The 22,058-nt window shown below is 39.7% G+C and overlaps 1 protein-coding gene across 1 annotated transcript in view; it reads left to right on the forward strand.

Annotated features, from left to right (window-relative positions):
• Positions 1-22,058, forward strand: part of med27 (mediator complex subunit 27) — a 281,574-nt gene that overhangs the window by 117,137 nt on the left and 142,379 nt on the right. Inside the window, exon 3 of the mRNA XM_063073488.1 lies at positions 12,195-12,325. Coding sequence (XP_062929558.1) covers positions 12,195-12,325 — 131 coding nt within the window. The remainder of the gene's footprint in view (positions 1-12,194; positions 12,326-22,058) is intronic.

Raw genomic sequence — 22,058 nt, forward strand, 5'->3', positions numbered from 1 at the left:
TGCTTTAAGTAGTATTTTTTCATTAGCTTAAAAGTTTTCTATTATTCCCGCATCTCCTCTTCCAAGTTGCAAAAAAAACCTCATATCTACAGTTATGAATCAAATTCATAGGTGCAGTACAGTAGCGTAGTGGTTAGCACAGCACTTTACAGTACAGGCGGCCCGGATTCAATTGCCACTGCTGCCCGTAAGGTATTTGTATGTTCTCTCCGTGACTGTGTAGGTTTCCGGTTTCCTCCCACAGTCCAAAGATGTACTGGTTTGTAGGTTAATTGGTCAATGTAAATTGTACCGTGATTAGGCCAGGATTAAATCGGCGGACTGCATGGCCAGAAGGGCCTACTCTGTGCTGCATCGCAATATATAATTTAATTATGGATTATCCAGATCCTGTATCTTTCTCCTGAAGCTTTGGTGATTATTTGAACTGTGACCTAATGCTCAAAAATTGTACTAGAGCCAAAATATTTTAAAGCATGGGTTACAGATATATTTTTTAATGTAATTTTATTTGACCATGAGCTGCTGCAAGCTCAGGGTTTTGCTTTAGATATTCCCTGCTGCACAATAATGTTAATCATCTACAAATAAGAGTGTCAAATCTTGGTTGTACTTGTAAATGGCCAGTATACCGTAATGCTAAGCAGGTATGTGGCCTTCATGATCTGTTGTGTGTTTTATCAATTTCCTTATAGGTATGGAAAAACCTTAGGGTAAATTGTATAGCAGCTGTATTCACAGCAAGTATGCATACAGTGCTGTGATAAAATTATTTATTTAGACATGCATCATGGTAAGAGGCCCTTCTGACCCAACAAGCCCACACAGCCCAAATACACCCAAGTGACCAATGAACCTACTAACCTGAATATCTTTGGGATGTGGGTGAAAATCAGAGCATCTGGACGAAACCCATGTGGTCATGGGAAGAATGTACAAAACTCCTTACAGACAGCAGCAGAAATCATTTCACTCAAATACTTTAACTTCCCTCAGCACAATATCCGTAGGTCAGTATCTATACATCAGTAGGCCATGTTGCTTAAAAATAAGTTGTCATAATGTCTGTGGATCTGACGTACAGTGCTGACTATGTGGAGTTTGCTTGTCCTCCTATGGCCACGTGGGTTTTCTGCTGGTTTCTTCCCACATGCAAAGGGCTTGCAGATTGTTATATTACTTAGCTGCTATAAAGTCATAGAATTATACAGTACAGAAACTGGCCCCCTTACCCCACCGTGCCCTTGTTTACCTGTTGTACCTATCTACGCAAATTCCATTACCTAACTTAGGTCAGCAGCTGTATATGCTCTATTAAGAACATCTTCCTTTACCATGTCTTCAGGCAGCCCATTTCAGGTTTCAATCACCCTCTTTGTGAAAAATTCCCCCTCAGAAATCCTCTGTACATTGTATCTCTCACTTCAACCTCTCCTCAATTGAAAGCCCCACCATGGAAAAACGGATTTTTGCTATGTACCCTCCCTATCCTCCTCATAATTTAACATGCTTCCATCAAGTTACCCCTCAGCACTCTGTTCTAAGGGAAAATAAACCTAGCCTATCCAGTCTCCTTATAACCAAAACACTCTAATCCAGATAATATTGTGGTGAAACTTCTCAGTTACCTCTCCAGTCCAAGCATATCCTTGTATGTGCAGTAGGTGTGTGTGGATAGTGGTAGAATCTGGAGAAGGAACTCATGGAAATCTGGGATAAAATGGGATTACTGTAAGTGGATGCACAGTGGTCAGTCTGGACTTGGTCAGCCAAAGAAGTCTGTTTCCAAGATGTTTTGCTGACTTTTCCTGAAGCTTTTCCATTTAAGACCCAGAATAACTTCATAATCTTTTACTGAACTTGTTAGGTTGCCTATTTTTTGTGTATTTTAACTAGTAAACAAATGCATTAAGTGTTAAGCAGTTTCTTTTTGCTTGAACAAAATGGTTGAAAATTACCAAAATGTAACAGCTGTTTGGAGGAATGTTAGATATACTGTCCAAAAATAGTTGATTATATTTTTGAATTATGTGGCCATCTGTTGAAGGATTAAAAGTAAAAGATGAATAATAATAACTTTAAATTTTGTTTAACTATACACCCAAATACTATGGTAACATTCAAAATTAATTACTTATGAATTCTGTGCAGTATTTATCTAACTTTTAGACCTAATTCTGGTGACATACTTATCATAATTTTTCTTGGCCAGTTTGAGCTGCACTTTCAAGTTGTGCCAGGGAATTTATGGCTAATCTTATGGAAAACTAGACATACAAATGTGTTTGTTCTTATTGAAATGCAAACAGAGGGAGCTGTAACTTAAAAATAGACTGGACAGTGAACACCAAATACTATGATGTGAAATATTTATACTGGATTGCTATTTTATGAATGATTTTAAGCTAGCCAACTATGAGGATGGAAAAAGGTGAGAGTTGGTCAAATGTTAACCATTTATCACAATACATTATCAGTGTGTTGATACCACCATTGAGCACATCTACAAGGAGCACTATCACAATAAAGCAGCATCCATCATCAAAGACCTTACACCATCTCTCTTCTTGCTGCTGCCATCAGGAAAGAGTATAGGAGTCTTGGGTCTCTCATCACCAGGATCAGGGACGTTTATTACCCTTCAACCATCAGGCACCTGAACCAGATTGTGGTTTGGATGGTAGCTTCCAAACCCGGAAAGGATAAGCACAGAAGGATTTGAATAGATTTAGAATAAGACAGGCAGGTGTCAGATGAAATTCAATGCAAAGTGTTTTTAAAAAAAAAACACTTTTATATTGGTTCCTTTAGTGAGAACATCCAGAGTTCTGCGATAAGAATGTTATGAAAGAAAAAAATTGAACCAAGCTACATAAGGAGATATTTTAGCCAATGAGCCAAAAATTGGCAGAGAGGTATTTTTGAGAGGCAATTTAAAGGCAAAAAAAAAAGTGGTAATGACATAGATTTTTGGAAAAAAATTCCAGATCTTTTAACTTTAACAGCTGAATGTACATGATAAAGAATTGGAGCAATTAAATTTGGTGATGAAGAACAAAGATTTCGGGGAGAGGTGTAAGGATGGGAGGCAATTGCGGACATAGGGAAGTGAAGACTCGTGGAAGGATGAGAATTTTAACTTTAGTGTATTCTTGGTTGTCACCAAAATTTCGACAGAAAACAAACAGCAAAGTTTTCAATTACCTCATCTTTACAGAGACTGGCCTAGAGTGTTTTGGAATAGTGAAGCCTTGATGTAAGCAAAGCATTGGTTTGAGCAGCAGATAAGCTGAGACATGTAGAGCTGTGCCATGTTTAGACTTGCACATAAAGGTAATAGCGATTTTATGAATTTGTGGACCAAAGTTAATTTGACAGCAGATGTGGAAATTTGCATTATATTTTTGAATGTGATTGAGAGGCTGTATGAAAGTTAGAAATAAGATAAGAATATAGAATCTTGATGAATATCAGAGATGATTACATGGGTTGGGGAAAGAAAAGCCATATTGATCATTCTCTGGGTAGACTGGATGGATAAGACACCAGCCAAGGCTAGAACGTTGAGGGACAAGAAAGTGAAAATAGGCTAATGAAGGTTACTGCTGAATGGCTACAATTGATGAGATAGAAATCGAACCTAATGAATGGATCCCACTAAATTCACAATGATAGAGATTTATAAATTATGGGTTTAATAGGATAAAAATGGCTAAAAGAGTGATTGGGAGAAGGAGCTAATACACAATAAAACAATTGGATGTGTTCTCACTAGGGGAAGAAATGGAATGAAGATTGTTATTGGGATTTCAAAAGCATTAGATAACATAGCCCATTACTGCTTATCACTTTGAAAAGGTGCAAATTAAAACTAAATCGTGGAGCCATATGATGCCTCTACAGAACAGGCTTCCAAAGAGGAAGGTGGAAGCAAGTTACAGATTTTTTTTTCAGGTCATGCTTTGAAATACAACATGTGAATAATTTGACATGCTGTGTAAAATGCTTGAAAGGATTAGGAAACTTCACAATTATGATTCGTAGAGCTTTCCATACTAAGGGCTTCCTCATCCTGTATCTGAACCTGTGTAGATTAATTAAAAAAGATTTGATTGCTATATTAGCGATAACTTAATTATTACTGTACATTTGTCACAATGAAAGGAGATAATCTAGATGAATCCTTTGAATACTATTTTGAACACCAGGAAGTTATGCTAAAGGCTTAGTTTGTTGTGTTTGCCCTTTTGTACACTTCAAATGTGCTGAATATGATGAAAAAAAAACTTTTGAGGCTCTTTTGCCTTCCCTTAGGCCTCTATTTCTACTGAATTATTTGATATGAATCTATGCATAAGAATGTTGTGATGTTTTAATAATGTGACAAGGTACTATGTAACTGCAGGAAATTCTCTTAATTCCTTACATGTGGGTAAAAATAAAATTGGGCATAAATTTTATTCATTTGTAATTTCTCTTTGAAGATGGTTGCTTCAAAAGGAATGTTCCATCTGTAGTCTAAAAGTGGCATTCTGTATTCTCACTGTTGTATTGATTGTTGCCTTCATCTGGTTTCCAGAGTGCTGAGGTCATTGTTGCAGGTGGCAAGTCCAAGTAAAGTGGTGCTAGCAAATGGTTCCCAGAAGCCACTGTTGATGCTGTATTTCTCCATGTTTGCCCAAGGATGTCCTCCAGGACTTTTTCTGTTTTGGAATCTGTACTTTGACCTGAATCGGAAAGGAAGGTTTGCTTTAGGGTATTGGAGTTAGACCTTGTATGATATGATCAGCCCAGTGAATTTCATGTCAGATGATAATTGTTGCTTTCATAAGCAAGGGAAAATGCATGTGTTTGATTTGGTTGGAAGGAAATGCAAGTTTACCAAAGACAATGTTAGTGACAATCTTCTCTAGTGCTGGAGATATGTCCTTCAGGATGTCTAAGTGCAGGAAAGTTGAAACACCAGCAATGGAATTAAAGCCTGATTTGTACTTGTGCGTACGGGCTACGCCGTAGGCCTGATTTATACTTCTGCATAGCCCTACGCCATAGCGAGCATGCATTCTGTCTGCGTCACTCTGTAATTCACCGCCAAAACACTAGTTGGCGGTGGGGTTTCTATGCCACTGTGTTGAGTTTCTTTGTGAGAGACATGGACAAGGAAATGCATTTCAAATATTTTCGGATGTAAGCTGGTAGATTTGCGATTTGGTTCATCATCTCCAACCATTTATTTCGCATCAGTGTACAGACATGGCGGAGAAAAGCAACCGGAAATGTGTAGGAGGAAATGCGATGCTACCAAGTGGACCAATCACAGTTGTTGCAGTCTGCATCGCCACGACGCGCGAGTTACTTTTTTGGGGGAGGTGCACGTCACCCTATGGTGTAGGGTACGCGGTACCTACGGCGTACATTTGACGCAGAAGTATAAATCAGGCTTAAGTCCCAAGTCCCAGAAAAACCTGTTGACATACTTGAAGTCGCCATCAGGTTACGGTAATATTAGAATTTAATTCCCATAAAACTTAAACTTAAAAGAAATATTCTGGATGAATGATTCTTCAAAGCAAAATAATCTTAAAAAGAAATTCCGATCACTTTTTCCTGGAAACTGCTTGCTATAAAATTGTTGGAGACTGCCGGTAATGACTAGTAGGAGGAAAGTATACGTGCTGTGAAACTGACTTAAGTCAGATAATTTTACTCAAAACTTGTATTGATTTTCATGAAATTTGATATTCTGAGCTAGATTTTATTAATTGTGGGTTGAATGACTTATTTTGTGAGATTTTCAATGCAGATCACCACAAAGAGGCACAAGAGAGCCCAGTTACTGTTCTATAATAGATTTATTCTATTGCCAAGTTTGAAATGCACTATGACATCTTTCCCAAATTGCTGTTGGAATTAATTTTAATCTGTATGTGCTCATCTGTGAGTGACAGCATCCGAGTTAATGACAAGGCAATTGTATTATTTTGGTTCACTGGAATTTTTAATCAGCTAACAGGAGCATTAACCTACCTGCGGTAATACTTATTTTCAGAAAAAGTTTCTTCTTTGTGCTCCAGAGCAAGGGGTCTGCCTGACCCAATACTACACGATGTTTTATATGCTAAAGATCCAAGAAAAAAATCAGGACAATTCAAACAAATCTATTTTTGTGTATATTATTAGCCTGTATTATTAGTTAAGCACGTTGCAAGTGTGTTTTTAAATGTTGCCGCTGTAATGAAAGAATTTCCTATTTAGGATTAATAAAGTATTATTATTATTTTATTTACAAAGCTTCCCTTGAATTACATGCCTGGATCTTCCCACCATCACATACATGATAAGTGTTAATTACTGTTGTATCTATGCACGGGATGTTGATTGGATTCATGCACATGTAGACAATTACTTAAATGCCTGTTTCCTGATCTGCATTTTACTGTTCTGAGCTGCATTTTAAATTTAATCTACAATGCATATTCAGCTCTGCACTTTGCCAATATTTTGTTATATACAGTACCCTAAATCTGAAATATATCCTAATATCTACATCTGAGCAGCTTTTAAGTAAAAGTGCTATCTTGTGATATGGGCAAATTCATATTCTGTAATTTCAGAGTAACCCTCGAAAGAACACCTGTGTGACCCAGTAACTGTAGCACGATGCCTCCTCTTGTCTTCCTGAGTTTCAGATTCCAATTTGCTTTTATCAACCTAGTCACATTTCTCAGTAGCTTTCAGATTATCCAACAACTGCTTTAAAATACAAATTAAAGAAATTATTAATAGTACTTCATTCCCTGTAGTGTAGACCTAAATCCTGTTTATATTGCGGTAGAGGTATATAAGATCATAAAAGCACATAGTCTTTATCCCAGTCGCGGGGGTGGCGGGGAGTGGTGTAGAGGGGTGCTAGAAATAAAAGGACAAAGGTTTAAGATCAGAGGCAATAGGTTTAAATGAGACATTAGTATGAGCACGGAGCTCACTCCAACACTGTTGCAATGATTTTTCAAGACAGTATGACGAAGGTGCAGGTCAGTGGGCCTAGGCAGAAAAATGGTTCAGCACAGCCAAGAAGAGCCAAAAGGCCTGTTTCTGTGCCATAATGTTCTATGGTTCTAATAACATTAGTGGAGAAAATGCCTTTAAATGCCCCATAGTAATTCACAAAGGTAGAATTAGAAATGAGTGCTAAGTTAAAAATGATGCTTTTGGAAAGGCAGAAGGAAAGTGTGGTTGCAGAAAGCCAAAATCAGAGAACAAAGGGTGCTTGCATGGATAATCTGAAGAGTAGGAATGAGGTTGGGGGTATCATCAGGAGAAATTGTCAAGTGAAATCTGCGGTAGAGATGATTAGAGGAAGGAATTGAGGAAGGCAGTGTGCTATAAGTAGTGCAGTGGCCTCACAGTTACACCAGTTTTGATTCTGGCCTCTGAAAACCTTCGAGCGGATAAGGAGAAAATGTTTTCAATAGTAGGAGAGTCTTTGGAATGTCCCTTTAGAACAGAGTTGAGGAATTTCTTTTTACAATAGGGTGGTTAATCTGTGGAATTCATTGTCCCAGACAGCTGTGAAGGCTAAGGTATTTTGCTTAAGGATAGGTTCTTGATTAGTAAAGATGTCTAAGATTATGGAGGGAAGTCAGGAGAATGGGCTGAGAGGGAAAATAAATCATTCGTGATTTATTTATCAACAAGAAGCAGACTTGATGACCAAATGGTTTAACTCTGCTCCTTTATTTTATGGTCTCTCATGCTGTCTATGTGGAGCTTGCATATTCTCCCAAAGACTGCATGAGATCCAGTTTCCTTTTGCATCTTAAAATTTTGCAGGTTGTTAGGTTAATTAGCTCCTTGTATGGGTAGGGAGATAATAATTATGGAGAAAAATCTACGAGAGATTGGAAGGACTAAATATCCTTCTGCATCATTTGTAAATAACGAAATATTAAGGAGATAGAAATAGTCTGTGCTTCAGTTGGATTAGGTGGAATGGATATAACAAATGCAAATAATTTACTGCAATCTGAGCTGATCACTATGAAGGAAATTGAACAGGGGCAATATTAAAGATCATGTGGGTTGTTTGGAGGAGTCAAAATGATCTTGGTGTTGCATGGAGAAAATTGTGGCATTCCAGAGATGATGCATGTGGCTTGATATCAATGAAGTGGACTGGTAGTAGAAAGTTAGAGAAAACTTCATCGATCTACATGCTGTGGATAATGTTGCCGAGAAATGGTACGAAGATGAACTAACCCGAGAATGGATGCCCAGGTAATTCTGAGAGTAGCTACTCTTCCACTGCCCTTTTTATTTAATTCCTTTTTCACTTTTCAGAGCAGGGATCTACTGAGATCGGGCTTGGGCAGAGCATATGCAACCTGTTGAATATTTTTTGTGGTCTATAAAGCACCAGTTATTCATGTCTTCCTAAAAGCGCCTGAGATTTGGATTGTGTACATCTGGTATCTTTAGGCATTGGAAACATAATACCATAGCTTCTCTGCAGAATCCTCCAAGTTCACTAGAATAAGCGAACCAGTGTTAGTGTCCTATCTGAGGCCAACACACCTAGCACTGAGGCTCAGTTACATACATTTAACTCTGTTTGGCAGACCATGTCGTTCACATGCCCAACAGCCAAAACAGATACTTTATTCCAAGTAAATGAAAATCTGAAAACTGCAAATGCTTGAAATTTGAAATAAATGTAGAAAATGCAGCAAAATCTTCATCGCATCAGGCAGCGCCTGTAGATCGTCAAATGATGGCTCTCTGATCTGAAATGTTAATTCTGCTTCCCTTTCAACAGATGCTTCTTAATTTGCAAAGCGACTTCAGCATTTTTAGTTTTTGTTTCTGAGCTCTGACATAGAAAGAGCTTATCTTACAAACAGATTAAAAGATATGTTCAAACCCTCTTTAGGAAATGAAGTACCTTTACTAGCTTTGGGAATCCTTGGCCCATGACTGTTCAAAGTAGAGAGCAACCACTCAGGATGGCAGTGAACAATTAGCAATTTGGATTATCAATGAATAAAACCAGCAGGGCCGAACTGTATTACTGTACAGGGTCACTAAGTTGACAGTCTTAAGTCCATCGCATTGTGATCCTATTGAATGAGCACAGTTTAGTGGTTGAATATTTTTATTATTTATTCATGGCTTGTAAGGTAAGGTCAGAATGTTGACCGTGCCTAATTATCTTTGAGAAGGTGATAATGATCTGCCACTGTGGCCTATGGTGAAGGAATTCTGCTGGGGGGGGGGGGGTGTGCAGAAATGATAAGCTGCTGGAGGAACATGGAACAGCATGGTACAGGCCATTTGGCCCATGATGTGCCAACCTCTTAACCTACTCTGAGCTCACTCTAACCCTTCCCTCAGCAGGTCAGGCAGCACCTAGTGAGGAGGAGGTATACCAAATGTTTCAGATTGATACCCTACTTTAGGACTGAGATGTAAAGAGAAGACTGTCTATTTCACTGGCTCTCCCCTCTATTATTTAGTTCTGATGCAAAATATTGACTGTTTACAGATGCTGCCTGACCTGCTGAGATCTTCTGGCATCCTGTTTGTTTCTTCATATTCCAGAAGCTGAAATCGATCATGTCCCCATAGCGAAGATGTAGATTTATTTTTTTCATAGAAGTTTGTTTTTTTTTGGGAGATTGAATAGAATGAACATTTTCTTTTTGGCATTTGGGAGATTGAGACATGATCACACAGAAATAGGACTGACTTGAGAAGAGATTTCCTCAATTGAAAGTTGCAGAACTTTTAATGTTCTTAAACCCGAAAGGGTATGAATACCTAGCTACTGAGTATACAAAAGTCGGTTTTTGAGAGATTCTTGAACCATAAGGAATAGTGTGATTAGGCGGAGAAGTACAGATGTTCAGCCATTGAATCAGAGCATGGTTGAAAAGTATTTATTATACTACTTGTTTTGTTCTTTTATTTGGGAGACATGATTATCTTTCTAATCTGTATTGCACTTCGTGATTGATTCATGATTAACAAATTGTGTCCTGTTCCACCACTTCCAATTGCTGCATTTTCTTTGCACTGAACAAGATTCAAGATTCAAATTTATTTATCACATGTACATCAAAACCTGCTTGTATTGGAGCTCCGACTTCAGAACCCACTGACACCTCGCTGACCCTTGAGGAGTCACCAGCCTTCACACACACACACACTGGTTTGTTGGCCCAGCATACTTCAGACATCCCAGCTTGGGGCCTGCAGATGTCCCATGTCTGCATTGCTGTCCATCAAATGCCGAGCAGAGCCTTAAGATCTTGGAAATTTCTTTAGCCGGAAGATGGTGAACTTGTGGAGTTTGTTACCACATGCGGTTGTGGAGGCCTGGTCGTTGGGTGTATTTAAGGCAGAGATCGATAGGACATGACATCAAAGGTTATGGGGAGAAGGCCAGGGAATGGAATTGAGGAGGGGAAAAAAGGATCAGCCATGATTGAATGGTGGAGCAGACTCGATAAGCCAAATGGCCTAATTCTGCTCCCATATTTTATGGTCTTATGACCTCTCCTCTAATTCCCCACATTTTCACTTCTGCTTAAGCGGGCTGCATATTTTGTCGCCAGCAGTTGTACAGTCAGAGAATTAGAGTATATAATAGTTATAGAACAGCAGGAGACCATTTTGGCCATCATGTACATGTAGGCTCTCTATCATAGCAACTCGCTGGTTCCACCCTCCTCCTCCCACAATTCCTTCTTTTTAGCCTTGCAAACTTTTTGTCATCATCTAACTGTTTCCTTTTGAAGGTCACAGTGGGATTTGGTTCTGTCACATCATGGGCAAAGTTCCAGATTCTCAACATCCACTGCACTTTTCTGTAATAAATGCCACTTGTCCTGAACTTGCCTATTTACTTAACCCTTGAAGATTTTCTGCATGCTCTGGTTGTCCCACACTGCCACCAAACTTTTTTTATTGTCAGAGAAGTGGAATATAATATACTTGAATTTCTCATCCGAATTATTATAATATAGAATGCAAACAAATGGGGTACCAGTCTTCCTGCATCCGTCACAGCTTCCTAACCCAAATATAAGCTGTTTATTGCTAATCGGTTTTCTGTCCATAAAACATATGTAAAACCACAGTCAGACACACTCAGTGGCCACTTTATTAACATCTGTACAGCTGCTCATTTATGCAAGTATCTAATCAGCCATTCGTGGTTTGAGTATCTCAGAAACTGCTGACCTCTTAGGATTTTCAAAGACAACATTCTCTAGAATTTACAGAGAATGGTGCGATAACAAAAAAAAAGTCCGATTAGCATCAGTTTTGTGGGTGAAAATGCCTTATTAGTGAAAGGTCAGAGGAGAATGGTTGAAGCTCAGAGGAAGGCGACAGTAACTCAAATAACCACGTGTTACAATAGTGGTGTACAGAAGAACATCTGTGAATGCACAACAAGTCATACCTTGAAGTGCATGAACTCCAGCAGCAGACCACACCAGGTTCTACTCCTGTGCCCACTTTATTAGGTACACTCCTATACTTAATAAAGTGGTCACTGAGTATATATAACTCACAAGATGGTCTCCTTTTCCCTGTTTTGCTGTTTACTACCTCAAAAATTCTATTGATTTTTGCCCTTTTCATCACTCCACAGAATATCATATCCTGTTTTTTTTTCCTGAAATGCACTGCTACTACTTCAGTAATAATAGATTCCAGTATTTTCCCTACTTCTGATGTCAGGCTAATTGGTCTTTACTTGTGGAGAAGAATGCCTGACCTGCTGAGTTCCTTCAGCATTTTATGTTTGTTGCTCTGGATTTCTAGCATCTGCAGAGTCCCCTGTGTTTGTGGTCTTTACTTCCTTTTTTTTTCTTGTCCTTTTTTCTTAAATGGTGATGATTACACTTACTATCTTCTCATCTGTTAGAACATTTCTAAAACTCTGGAGTACCAGGTATCATATGATATTGGGATGCTAATAGAAGCACATGAGATTCATTTCAACTTTTATTCATTTTTAGAAGGTACCTGTTCATCTGCATTTTATTTAGTGTTATCATTTTCTGACACCCCTTTGTCATCATGTTACAGTTGTTGAATATTAAATATTTGCATTAAGAAGATACGGCAAAATGTTCTGTGTTTTATTTTAAACTGACATTGCTTCATTTCCTCTTTTATTTTCTTAGCTCCAATATCATGCTGGTCTGGCTTCTGGTCTGTTAAACCAGCAGTCCCTGAAAAGATCAGCTATGCAGATGGGTGTATCTGCAAAACGTAGACCAAAAGTTCAACCTACCACCCTTGCTCTGCCACCTCAGTAAGTACTTGTGTTGCAAGCTACCTTCAAGGGATGTTTATGTTTCCATGAAATGTAGAATTATTCAGCATTGAATTATAACCCCATTATTTAGCCATCCTTATTGTTCTATTGGCATAAGCCTTCCTTGTGCCATTTTTGATTGAATTGTTTGGGTTTCTACAGAATATCAGGTTGAATAGATCAAATTAAAACAGAAAACTTTGATATATGTTGGTGAGATATATGGTAAGCTTCCAGGACATTTGCATGATTCATTCTTGTCCCAGGAATTTATTATACTCTCCATAGGAGAGGGAGAAAAATACTTGCACAGATACTTTCATGCATACCACCAAATTTATCAAGGCGCAGTGAACAACAGACTTTAAAGAATCAGGAATTCAATTTACCATAAATTGTAGAGTTCGTAATCTAGGATTTTTCTTGAAAGAAAAGACATAATTATAATTTGCTGGGAAATATTGCCTTAAAATGTATTTTAAAATAATTTTGTACATTAGGTACTAAGTTAAAGGAATGCTTCAATACTGAGTTCCATTGGTTCAGTTTTAAAGCATGTCCCTTTGGCAAGACAGCATTCACTTCAGTACTGGTAGGGTTTCCTCTGAATCCCAGAAGCCTGAATCATTTTGCATTGCTTCTAATTAGTGGATAACCTATAATGAACAAAACTAGTATGAAATTGATTCTTGAAGTTTTCCAAAGCTATCAGGTCATAGTTAAAAGTATTTCTAATGGAGCTCTAACTAACAAGCATAAATTGTAGCTCTTGGAATAACCTTTAAAATCATTTTTGAAGTTTTGCAAAATATCTTGATTATGACACAGAAAGATGTAGAACTTTCCACAAACTTCAGGACAATACTATAATTATCCTTTTTTAAATCTTCGATAAATATTGATAAGACATTTGATTATATTTTATTGAATGTCAGTAGTCCGTTGCTTAGAATTTCTTTCACCATTTATAACTCTTGTCTTGCCTGTTCACAAAACAGCTTAGGAATCCCACCTGTTTATTCATTTCCATAGATGCTCCCTGATCTGCTGAGTTCCTCTGTCTTTTTATGCCCCCCACCTTTTTATTCTGGTGTTTTGTCCCTTCCTTTTCAGTCCTGAAGAAGAGTCTTGGCCTGGAATGTTGACTGTTTGTTTATTTCCGTAGATGCTGCCTGATCTGCTGAGTTCCTTTGTCTTTTTATGCCCCCACCTTTTTATTCTGGTGTTTTGTCCCTTCCTTTTCAGTCCTGAAGAAGGGTCTTGGCCTGGAATGTTGACTGTTTATTTATTTCCATAGATGCTGCCTGACCTGCTGAGTTCTTCCAGCATTTTGTGTGTGTTGCATTATTATCCAGAATGTTTTAACCATTCTGAGGAAGAGCCATAGTATAATATAGTCTTAAGATGCATTCCAACCAAATGGATTTAATTTTGATAAGAACAAGTGATTGACAATTGAAATTTGAGTGCATTCAAGAGAAGTTCACAAGTGAAGTCCCAGAAGACTACAGAATCACCAACATGTTTCTCTGTTTAAGAAGGGCAATAGAGACAAACCAGGACATTATAGGCCGGTGAGCCTTCCGTTAGTGGTAGGGATATTAGGTATAGTCAGGCAACATACATCAAAGTTGCTGGTGAACGCAGCAGGCCAAGCAGCATCTATAGGACCATGGAAAAGGATCTTGGCAATTGTAGGGATGACTTGCAGTGGACTGAAAAGCTTGAGCATGTAGATATTAAGGAAGAGGATGTGCTGGAGCTTTTGGAAATCATCAAGTTGGATAAGTCATTGGGACCGGATGAGATGTACCCTAGGCTACTGTAGGAAGTGAGGGAGGGGATTGCTGAGCCTCTAGTGATGATCTTTGCATCATCAATGAGGATGGGAGAGGTTCCAGAGGATTGGAGGGTTGTGGATGTTGTTCTCTTACTCAAGAAAGTGAGTAGAGATAGCCCAGGAATTTATAGACCAGTGAGTCTTACTTCAGTGGTTGGTAAGTTGATAGGGAAGATCCTGAGATGCAGGATTTATGAACAATTGGAGAGGCATGATATGATTAGGAATAGTCAGCATGGCTTTGTCAAAGGCAAGTCATGCCTTATGAGCCTGATTGAATTTTTTGAGGATGTGACTAAACACATTGATGAAGGTTGAGCCGTAGATGTAGTGTAAATGGAATTCAGCAAGGCATTTGATGAGGTACCCCATGCAAGGCTTATTGAGAAATTAAGGAAGCATGGGATCCAAGGGGATATTGCTTTGTGGATCCAGAACTGGCTTGCCCACAGAAGGCATCCGTGGTTGGGAAGTTGTTGGAGTCGATTGTCACGGATGACGTTACAGAGTACCTGGAGGCATATGACAAGATAGGCAGAACTCAGCATGGATTCCTTAAAGGAAAATCCTGCCTGACAAACCTATTACAATTTTTTGAGGAAATTACCAGTAGGCTAGACAAGGGAGACGCAGTGGATGTTGTATATTTGGATTTTCAGAAGGCCTTTGACAAGGTGCCACACATGAGGCTACTTAACAAGATAAGAGCCCATGGAATTACGGGAAAGTTACATATGTGGATGGAGCGTTGGCTGATTGGCAGGAAACAGAGAGTGGGAATAAAGGGATCCTATTCTGGTTGGCTGCCGGTTACCAGTGGTGTTCCGCAGGGATCAGTGTTGGGGCCACTTCTTTTTACATTGTACATCAATGATTTCGATTACGGAATAGATGGCTTTGTGGCTAAGTTTGCTGACTATACGAAGATAGGTGGAGGGGCCGGTAGTGCTGAGGAAACGGAGAGTCTGCAGAGAGACTTGGATAGATTGGAAGAATGGGCAGAGAAGTGGCAAATGAAGTACAATGTTGGAAAGTGTATGGTTATGCACTTTGGCAGAAAAAATAAACGGGTAGACTATTATTTAAATGGGGAAAGAATTCAAAGTTCTGAGATGCAACGGGACTTGGGAGTCCTCGTACAGGATACCCTTAAAGTTACCCTCCAGGTTGAGTCGGTAGTGAAGAAGGCGAATGCAATGTTGGCATTCATTTCTGGAGGAATAGAGTATAGGAGCAGGGATGTGATGTTGAGGCTCTATAAGGCACTGGTGAGACCTCACTTGGAGTACTGTGGGCAGTTTTGGTCTCCTTATTTAAGAAAGGATGTGCTGACGTTGGAGAGGGTACAGAGAAGATTCACTAGAATGATTCCGGGAATGAGAGGGTTAACATATGAGGAACGTTTGTCCGCTCTTGGACTGTATTCCTTGGAGTTTAGAAGAATGAGGGGAGACCTCATAGAAACATTTGGAATGTTAAAAGGCATGGACAGAGTGGATGTGGCAAAGTTGTTTCCCATGATGGGGGAGTCTAGTACGAGAGGGCATGACTTAAGGATTGAAGGGCGCCCTTTCAGAACAGAAATGTGAAGAAATTTTTTTAGTCAGAGGGTGGTGAATCTATGGAATTTGTTGCCATGGGCAGCAGTGAAGGCCAAGTCATTGGGTGTATTTAAGGCAGAGATTGATAGGTATCTGAGTAGCCAGGGCATCAAAGGTTATGGTGAGAAGGCAGGGGAGTGGGACTAAATAGGAGAAAATGGATCAGCTCATGATAAAATGGCGGAGCAGACTCGATGGGCCGAACGGCCTACTTCTGCTCCTTTGTCTTATGGTCTTATGGTAGTTATAGACGGTTCATATTCTGCGTGGAGGCCGGTGACCAGTGGTGTGCCTAGGGATCTGTTCTGGGACTCCTACTCTTTGTGATTTTTATAAATGACCTGGATGAGGAAGTAGAGGGATAAGTTAGTAAATTTGCTGATGACACAAAGGTTGAGGGTGTTGTGGATAGTGTGGAGGGTGTCAGAGGTTACAGTGGGACACTGATAGGATGCAGAATTGAGCTGAGAAGTGAGAGATGGAGTTTAACCCAGATAAGTGTGAGGTGGTTCATTTTGGTAGGTCAAATATGATGGCAGAATATAGTATTAATGGTAAGACACTTGGCAGTGTGGAGGATTAGAGGGATCTTGGGGTCCGAGACCATGGGACACTCAGAGCTGCTACGCAGGTTGACTCTGTGGTTCAGAAAGCATACGGTGCATTGGCCTTCATCAATCGTGGGATTGAGTTTAAGAGCCGAGAAGTAATGTTGCAGCTATATAGGACCCTGGTCAGACCCCACTTTGAGTATTGTGCTCAGTTCTGGTCGCCTCACTACAGGAAGGATGTTGAAACCATAGAAAGGGTGCAGAGGAGATTTACAAGGATGTTGTCTGGATTGGGGAGCATGCCTTGTGAGAATAGGTTGAGTGAACTCGGCCTTTTCTCCTTGGAGTGACGGAGGATGAGAGGTGACCTGATAGAGATAATGAGAGGCATTGATCGTGTGAATAGTCAAAAGCTTTTTCCTTGGACTGAAATGGCTAGCACAAGAGGGCATAGTTTTAAGGTGATTGGACGTAGGTACAGAGGGGATGTCAGGGTTAAGTTTTTTAGGCAGAGAGTGGTTACTGTGTGGAATGGGCTGCCAGCGGCGGCGGTGGAGGTGGAAACAATAGAGTCTTTTAAGAGACTCCTGGATGGATACATGGAGCTTAGAAAAATAGAGGGCTATGGGCGAACCGAGGTAGTTCTAAGGTAAGGACATGTTCGACACAGCTTTATGGGCCAAAGGGCCTGTATTGTGCTGTAGGGTTTTCTATGCTTCTATAATGACAACGTTTAAGAGGCATTTAGACAGGCAGGAAATGGAGAGCTATAGACTGTGTGTAGGCAAATGGGGTTAGTATGAATCGGCTTCATGGTAGGTACAAACATTGTGGGCTGAAGGGCCTGTTCCTATGCTATAATGCTCTATGTTGTAAACCCACTTATACTACATGTGAACTACTCATGATGCGATTGGATAACTTTAAATCTCAGCAAGTGTTCCCTCCCACCCCCCCCCATCAGATTGACCATGTCAAAACCACTGCACTCTACTTGCGAGGTGGCTGCTGTGCATTTTGAGATGGTCATCCGCCTCCTTATGGACTGTGGATTTGTCAAAGAAGTTTGGAAAAGGATACAGTTTGTCCCAGGCAGTTGTGTACGAGGGTCTCTGTGCTTTATGGGCCATTCCCAGAGATACATACTGAGACAAACATTGACTACTCCTGGAAGATCATTGACTTGTTAAGGATGTACTTCAGTTTACCTGTATGTTGGTCTTCCAGTCCAGGCAGATGTTGCAGGCAGACGCTTCTGTCTACCATATTCCTCGGTGTGGGGCTAAAAACCAAGAGCGATGCACTGAAGTTTGGTACAGCAGCATCAAATATTCTGTGGGTAAAGCCAGAATTAGTAGTTCTTTTGCATTAGACACTAACTCTCAAAAGGTTTACAAATGGAATATTTGGGAATGAACATTTAATGATATATTGACGTATTGCAAATATTGAAAGTGAATGTAAGAATATGCCTGCTGCAGAGGATGAAAATAATGCTATGTTGTGATTGTTTAACTGTATATTTAATGAATGAAGTATATTTTGGGAAAAATCTCTTAAGCCACTTTAAGGTATCATATTGCAAGTTAATTTTTTGAGCCTAGTTTGTTAAAGTGCCAGTGTTGCAGTAACCTTAGCATTTACTAATTTCATAAAGAGTTTGCCAAACTCAGTCAGGAGTATAGCAGGCCCATTGAAGGACAAGCCATGCAAAAGTATTAGTTACAGCCGCAAACCTTCTAGTGGATCACAGGAATGCGTCCAATCAATCTATATCCATCTCTTTTCCACCCATTAGTGTACACATTCTGCTGTGCAAGGAGATGTTTCAGCAGCAAGAACTGATATATTTCAATTTTCTGAATTAGGCTGAGTGTAAATGAGGTGCAAAATGTGCTTGAAGGCATTGAACTTCAAAATTATCATTGATCTGGCCAATTCATGTAATGAATTTCAGCAGCCGCGAGTGCCAGCACCAATCATATCACTGTACAAATGCACCTTGACTTAAAAGCATTGTGAATGACCCAAATTGCTACTGTCATTTATTTATCAAGTGTTAGCTTTGTCCATCCAGTAGGAATTAAGTCAGCGCTTTCATTGCAGTTGAACCATAATTGTTAGATCATGTTATCGTTTAGACCACACAAAATTTTGAACAGGCTGAGTCAATAATTTGATTATCAGTTTTGTAATAAAATTTTAGTTCCTTAAAAACAATCTTGCTCTGGAGTTCTGAAGAATGCGGGGAGATCTCATTGAAACCTATCTAATGTTGTAACGCCTAGATAAAGTGGACATGGAGAGGATATTTCCTATAGTGAGGGAGTCTGGGACCAGAGGGCACAGACTCAAAATAGAGGGACATCTATTTAGAACAGAGATGAGGAGGAACTTCTTAAGCCAAAGGGTGGTGAATCTGTGGAATTCGTTGCCACAGACAGCTGTGGAGGCCAAGTCATTGGATATATTTAAAAAGAGGGTTGATGGGTTCTTGATTAGTAAAGGTGTCAAAGGTTACAGGGAGAAGGCAGGAGAATGGAGTTGAGAGTGATAATAAATCAGTCATGATGGAATGGTGGAGGTGGCTAACTCTGCTCCTTATTGTCTTGTGGTCTTATGGTTATTTTCAAACATTAGATTAGAGTCATTTTTGCATCATTGTAAGTTATGTTCTTAAAATTGACATGTATTTGTATTCATAGAATCCAAGAACTTAAAGAGAGAGTGAATTGTTTGACATTTCCATTTGACAGTTTTAATTATATTGCTCCTTGTATCTCAACTTGATTAATGTCCACATAAAGACACATACAGTAATCTGAATGTTACATTTAAGAAGTTGGCTAACTTGTGAAATCCAAAGATTTTAGTTGAATTTTTGATGATTCACGATGAAATTAAGCACAGTAGCTATTCATGTTTTATTAACTGTTCCATCAAAATAGCATATTTTTCCAATGCAAGAACAATTCTGGATTCCCTCATATAAGATGAAGTGATGAGATAAATCCATCATGATTATTTAATCAAGATAATTGATTTTCTAGCCGTCAGATGAAAAGCTCAGCTGCTGATATTTGTTTTAGACCTTGCAGATTAACCCTGTAAATAGGATCATTTGGAATTTAATGTGCTGTAACCATGTGGCCTGAGTTTAATGGGGCTGAACTGACTACTGTTTAGTTCCTGGATAAATTGCTACGTATTAAATGTGCTTGGCCAGTAAAGAAACACGTTGTAGACATCACTTGGTTGGCACAGTACTGAGAATGCTGAGACCTTGCTTTGGGCTATAATTTAAGAACTATAAATGGTGGATATCGTCTGTAGGGCAATAGGTTCATAGAGCTTCTTAAACAGCCCCTTGGGGCCATAGATGACTTCCACAGAGGTTCTGAGGTGAATCATATATGGGCTGTGCATACATGGAGCACAATACTTCTAGATACGTTGTACGAATAATAAATTGGAGGATGCAGTCAATGTCGATTTATCTCCTTACAGTAATTAAAATGATGGAAGGAAATGAATAAATGCAGTGAGTTGTAAATAGCAAAGGAAAAATATCAATTATAACAATTATCTTACAAAGTACCCTGGCAATAGTCATGCCTCGTTCTCTCCAAGAGCAAAATAATTAAAATTAACTACTTTGAGTATTCTGAAAGCACCAAGAAACTTGCCATCCTAGGCTCTTCAGCAAAGATGTTTTATTAACTTGAAGGCTGCAAAACTTTCTCCACCATACTAATCTTTTTCAGGGCAATAAATGAGGCAAAATTGACTGAAAGATGTGTATTATATAGGAGAACACATGGACTATGTGAAAGATTGAAGAAATGTTCAAGAATATGTATTTATACTTCAACTGTAACATTGTCAAACTTGAAGTGCTTCAGAGTTTTTTGTTGTTGTTGAGTGCCACAGAGTAGTTGTCGTCTCATGCCAAGATACGGAAGTAGATTGCCAGGTCTTTCTTCCACACAGAAACTGTTGCTTCCCAGGTTGGGACTCAGCTGGATTTGAACTCAGGACCACCTGCCTTGAAGTCCATTGCTGATACCACTACACCACGGGCCCAGGGGAATTTAGTCAGAGAAAAATTTGACATTAACCAATATTGGGTGCTCAAACACGAGGAAATCTGCAGATGCTGGAATTTCAAGCAACACACATAAAAGTTGCTGGTGAACGCAGCAGGCCAGGCAGCATCTCTAGGACGAGGTACAGTCAATGTTTCGGGCTGAGACCCTTCGTCAGGACTCTCAGGGTGCTATTGGGGCAAGTGACCAATAGCTTGATCAAAGAGGTGGATATTGAAGAGCATTTTGAAAGAGGTGGGAAGGAAACATTGGGAAGAGAATTAAAGAGTCCAGCAGATTTAGAGGTACAGTTGCCAATAAAGGAGCAATAAAAGCTTATTTATTTATTGTGATACAGTGTGGAATTGGCCTTTCTGGCTCTTTGAGCCATGCCATCCAGCAATTCCCTGATTTAATCCTAACCTAATCATGGGACAATTTACAATGACCAATTAAAACCAGTACATCGTTGGAGTGTGGGAGGAAACCGGGGCACCCAGAGGAAACCCACTAGGCCACAGGGAGAACGTATAAGCTCCTTACAGGCAGTGGAGGGAAATTAACCCAGAATGTTGGTACTGTAAAGCAGTGGTCCCCAACCACTGAGCCGCAAAGCATGTGCTACCGGGCCATGAGGAAACGATAGGAGTCAGCTGTACTTTTCCTCACTCCCTGTCACGCACTGTTGAACTTGAACATAGGGTTGCCAACTGTCCCGTAATTGCCGGGACATCCCGTATATTGGGCTAAATTGGTTTGTCCCGTATTTCCCCCGCTAAGGTAGAGTGTTTGTATGAAACCTTTCATGCCGAAATGGCGTGAAGTGAAGAAGCAATTACCATTAATTTATATGGGGAAAACTTTGAGAGTTCCCAGACCCAAAAAATAACCTACCAAATCATACCAAATAACACATAAAACTGAAAATAACACTAACATATAGTAAAAGCAGGAATGACATGGTAAATACACGGCATATATAAAGTGGAAATAATGTATGTACAGTATAGTCGGGAAGATGAAGACAAAACCGATTTACGGGGGGGGGGAGTCGGCACGTACGCACATGCGCACGTCATGCATGTGGACGCAGGTGCCCGCGCAAGACTTCATGGTCATGGTAGTCTTTCCTGGGGTAAACCCAAGTGGCCCGTATTTGACTGCTACTCTTGTCCGTTGGCAACCCTACGCCTCCCCCCCCCCCCGGGTCGGCCGGTCCGCAATGCAAAAAAGGTTGGGGACCCCTGATGTAAAAGACATGTTGAGGTGAGTTTAACCCTACTTGAACATCCCCCCCCCCCAACTGGTTGGCCAGTCCACAAAAATATTGTCAATATTAAACCAGTCCGCAGGGCAAAAAAGGTTGGGGACCCCTGCTGTAAAGTGTTGTGCTAACGACTATGCTGATATGCTGTTGTAGTATGTTACAGACCAGAAACAAACTATATTTTGCTTGTTTGTTTGATTATCCATAAAATTACTTCAAAAAATTTGTTGTATAGTTGCACAGCACGTCATCAGTCATGGTTAACGTTGCTAATTTTCATTTTGATTAACACGGATCTTTTAACCTTGGCATACAGTACTGGTACGACATAAGTGAAATTTAGAAATTGGAATATCATTTATATTTGTGCAAAAAGGAAGAAAGGC

The sequence above is a fragment of the Mobula hypostoma genome, chromosome 21 (genome assembly GCF_963921235.1).
Source record: "Mobula hypostoma chromosome 21, sMobHyp1.1, whole genome shotgun sequence".
Classification (NCBI taxonomy): domain Eukaryota; kingdom Metazoa; phylum Chordata; class Chondrichthyes; order Myliobatiformes; family Myliobatidae; genus Mobula; species Mobula hypostoma.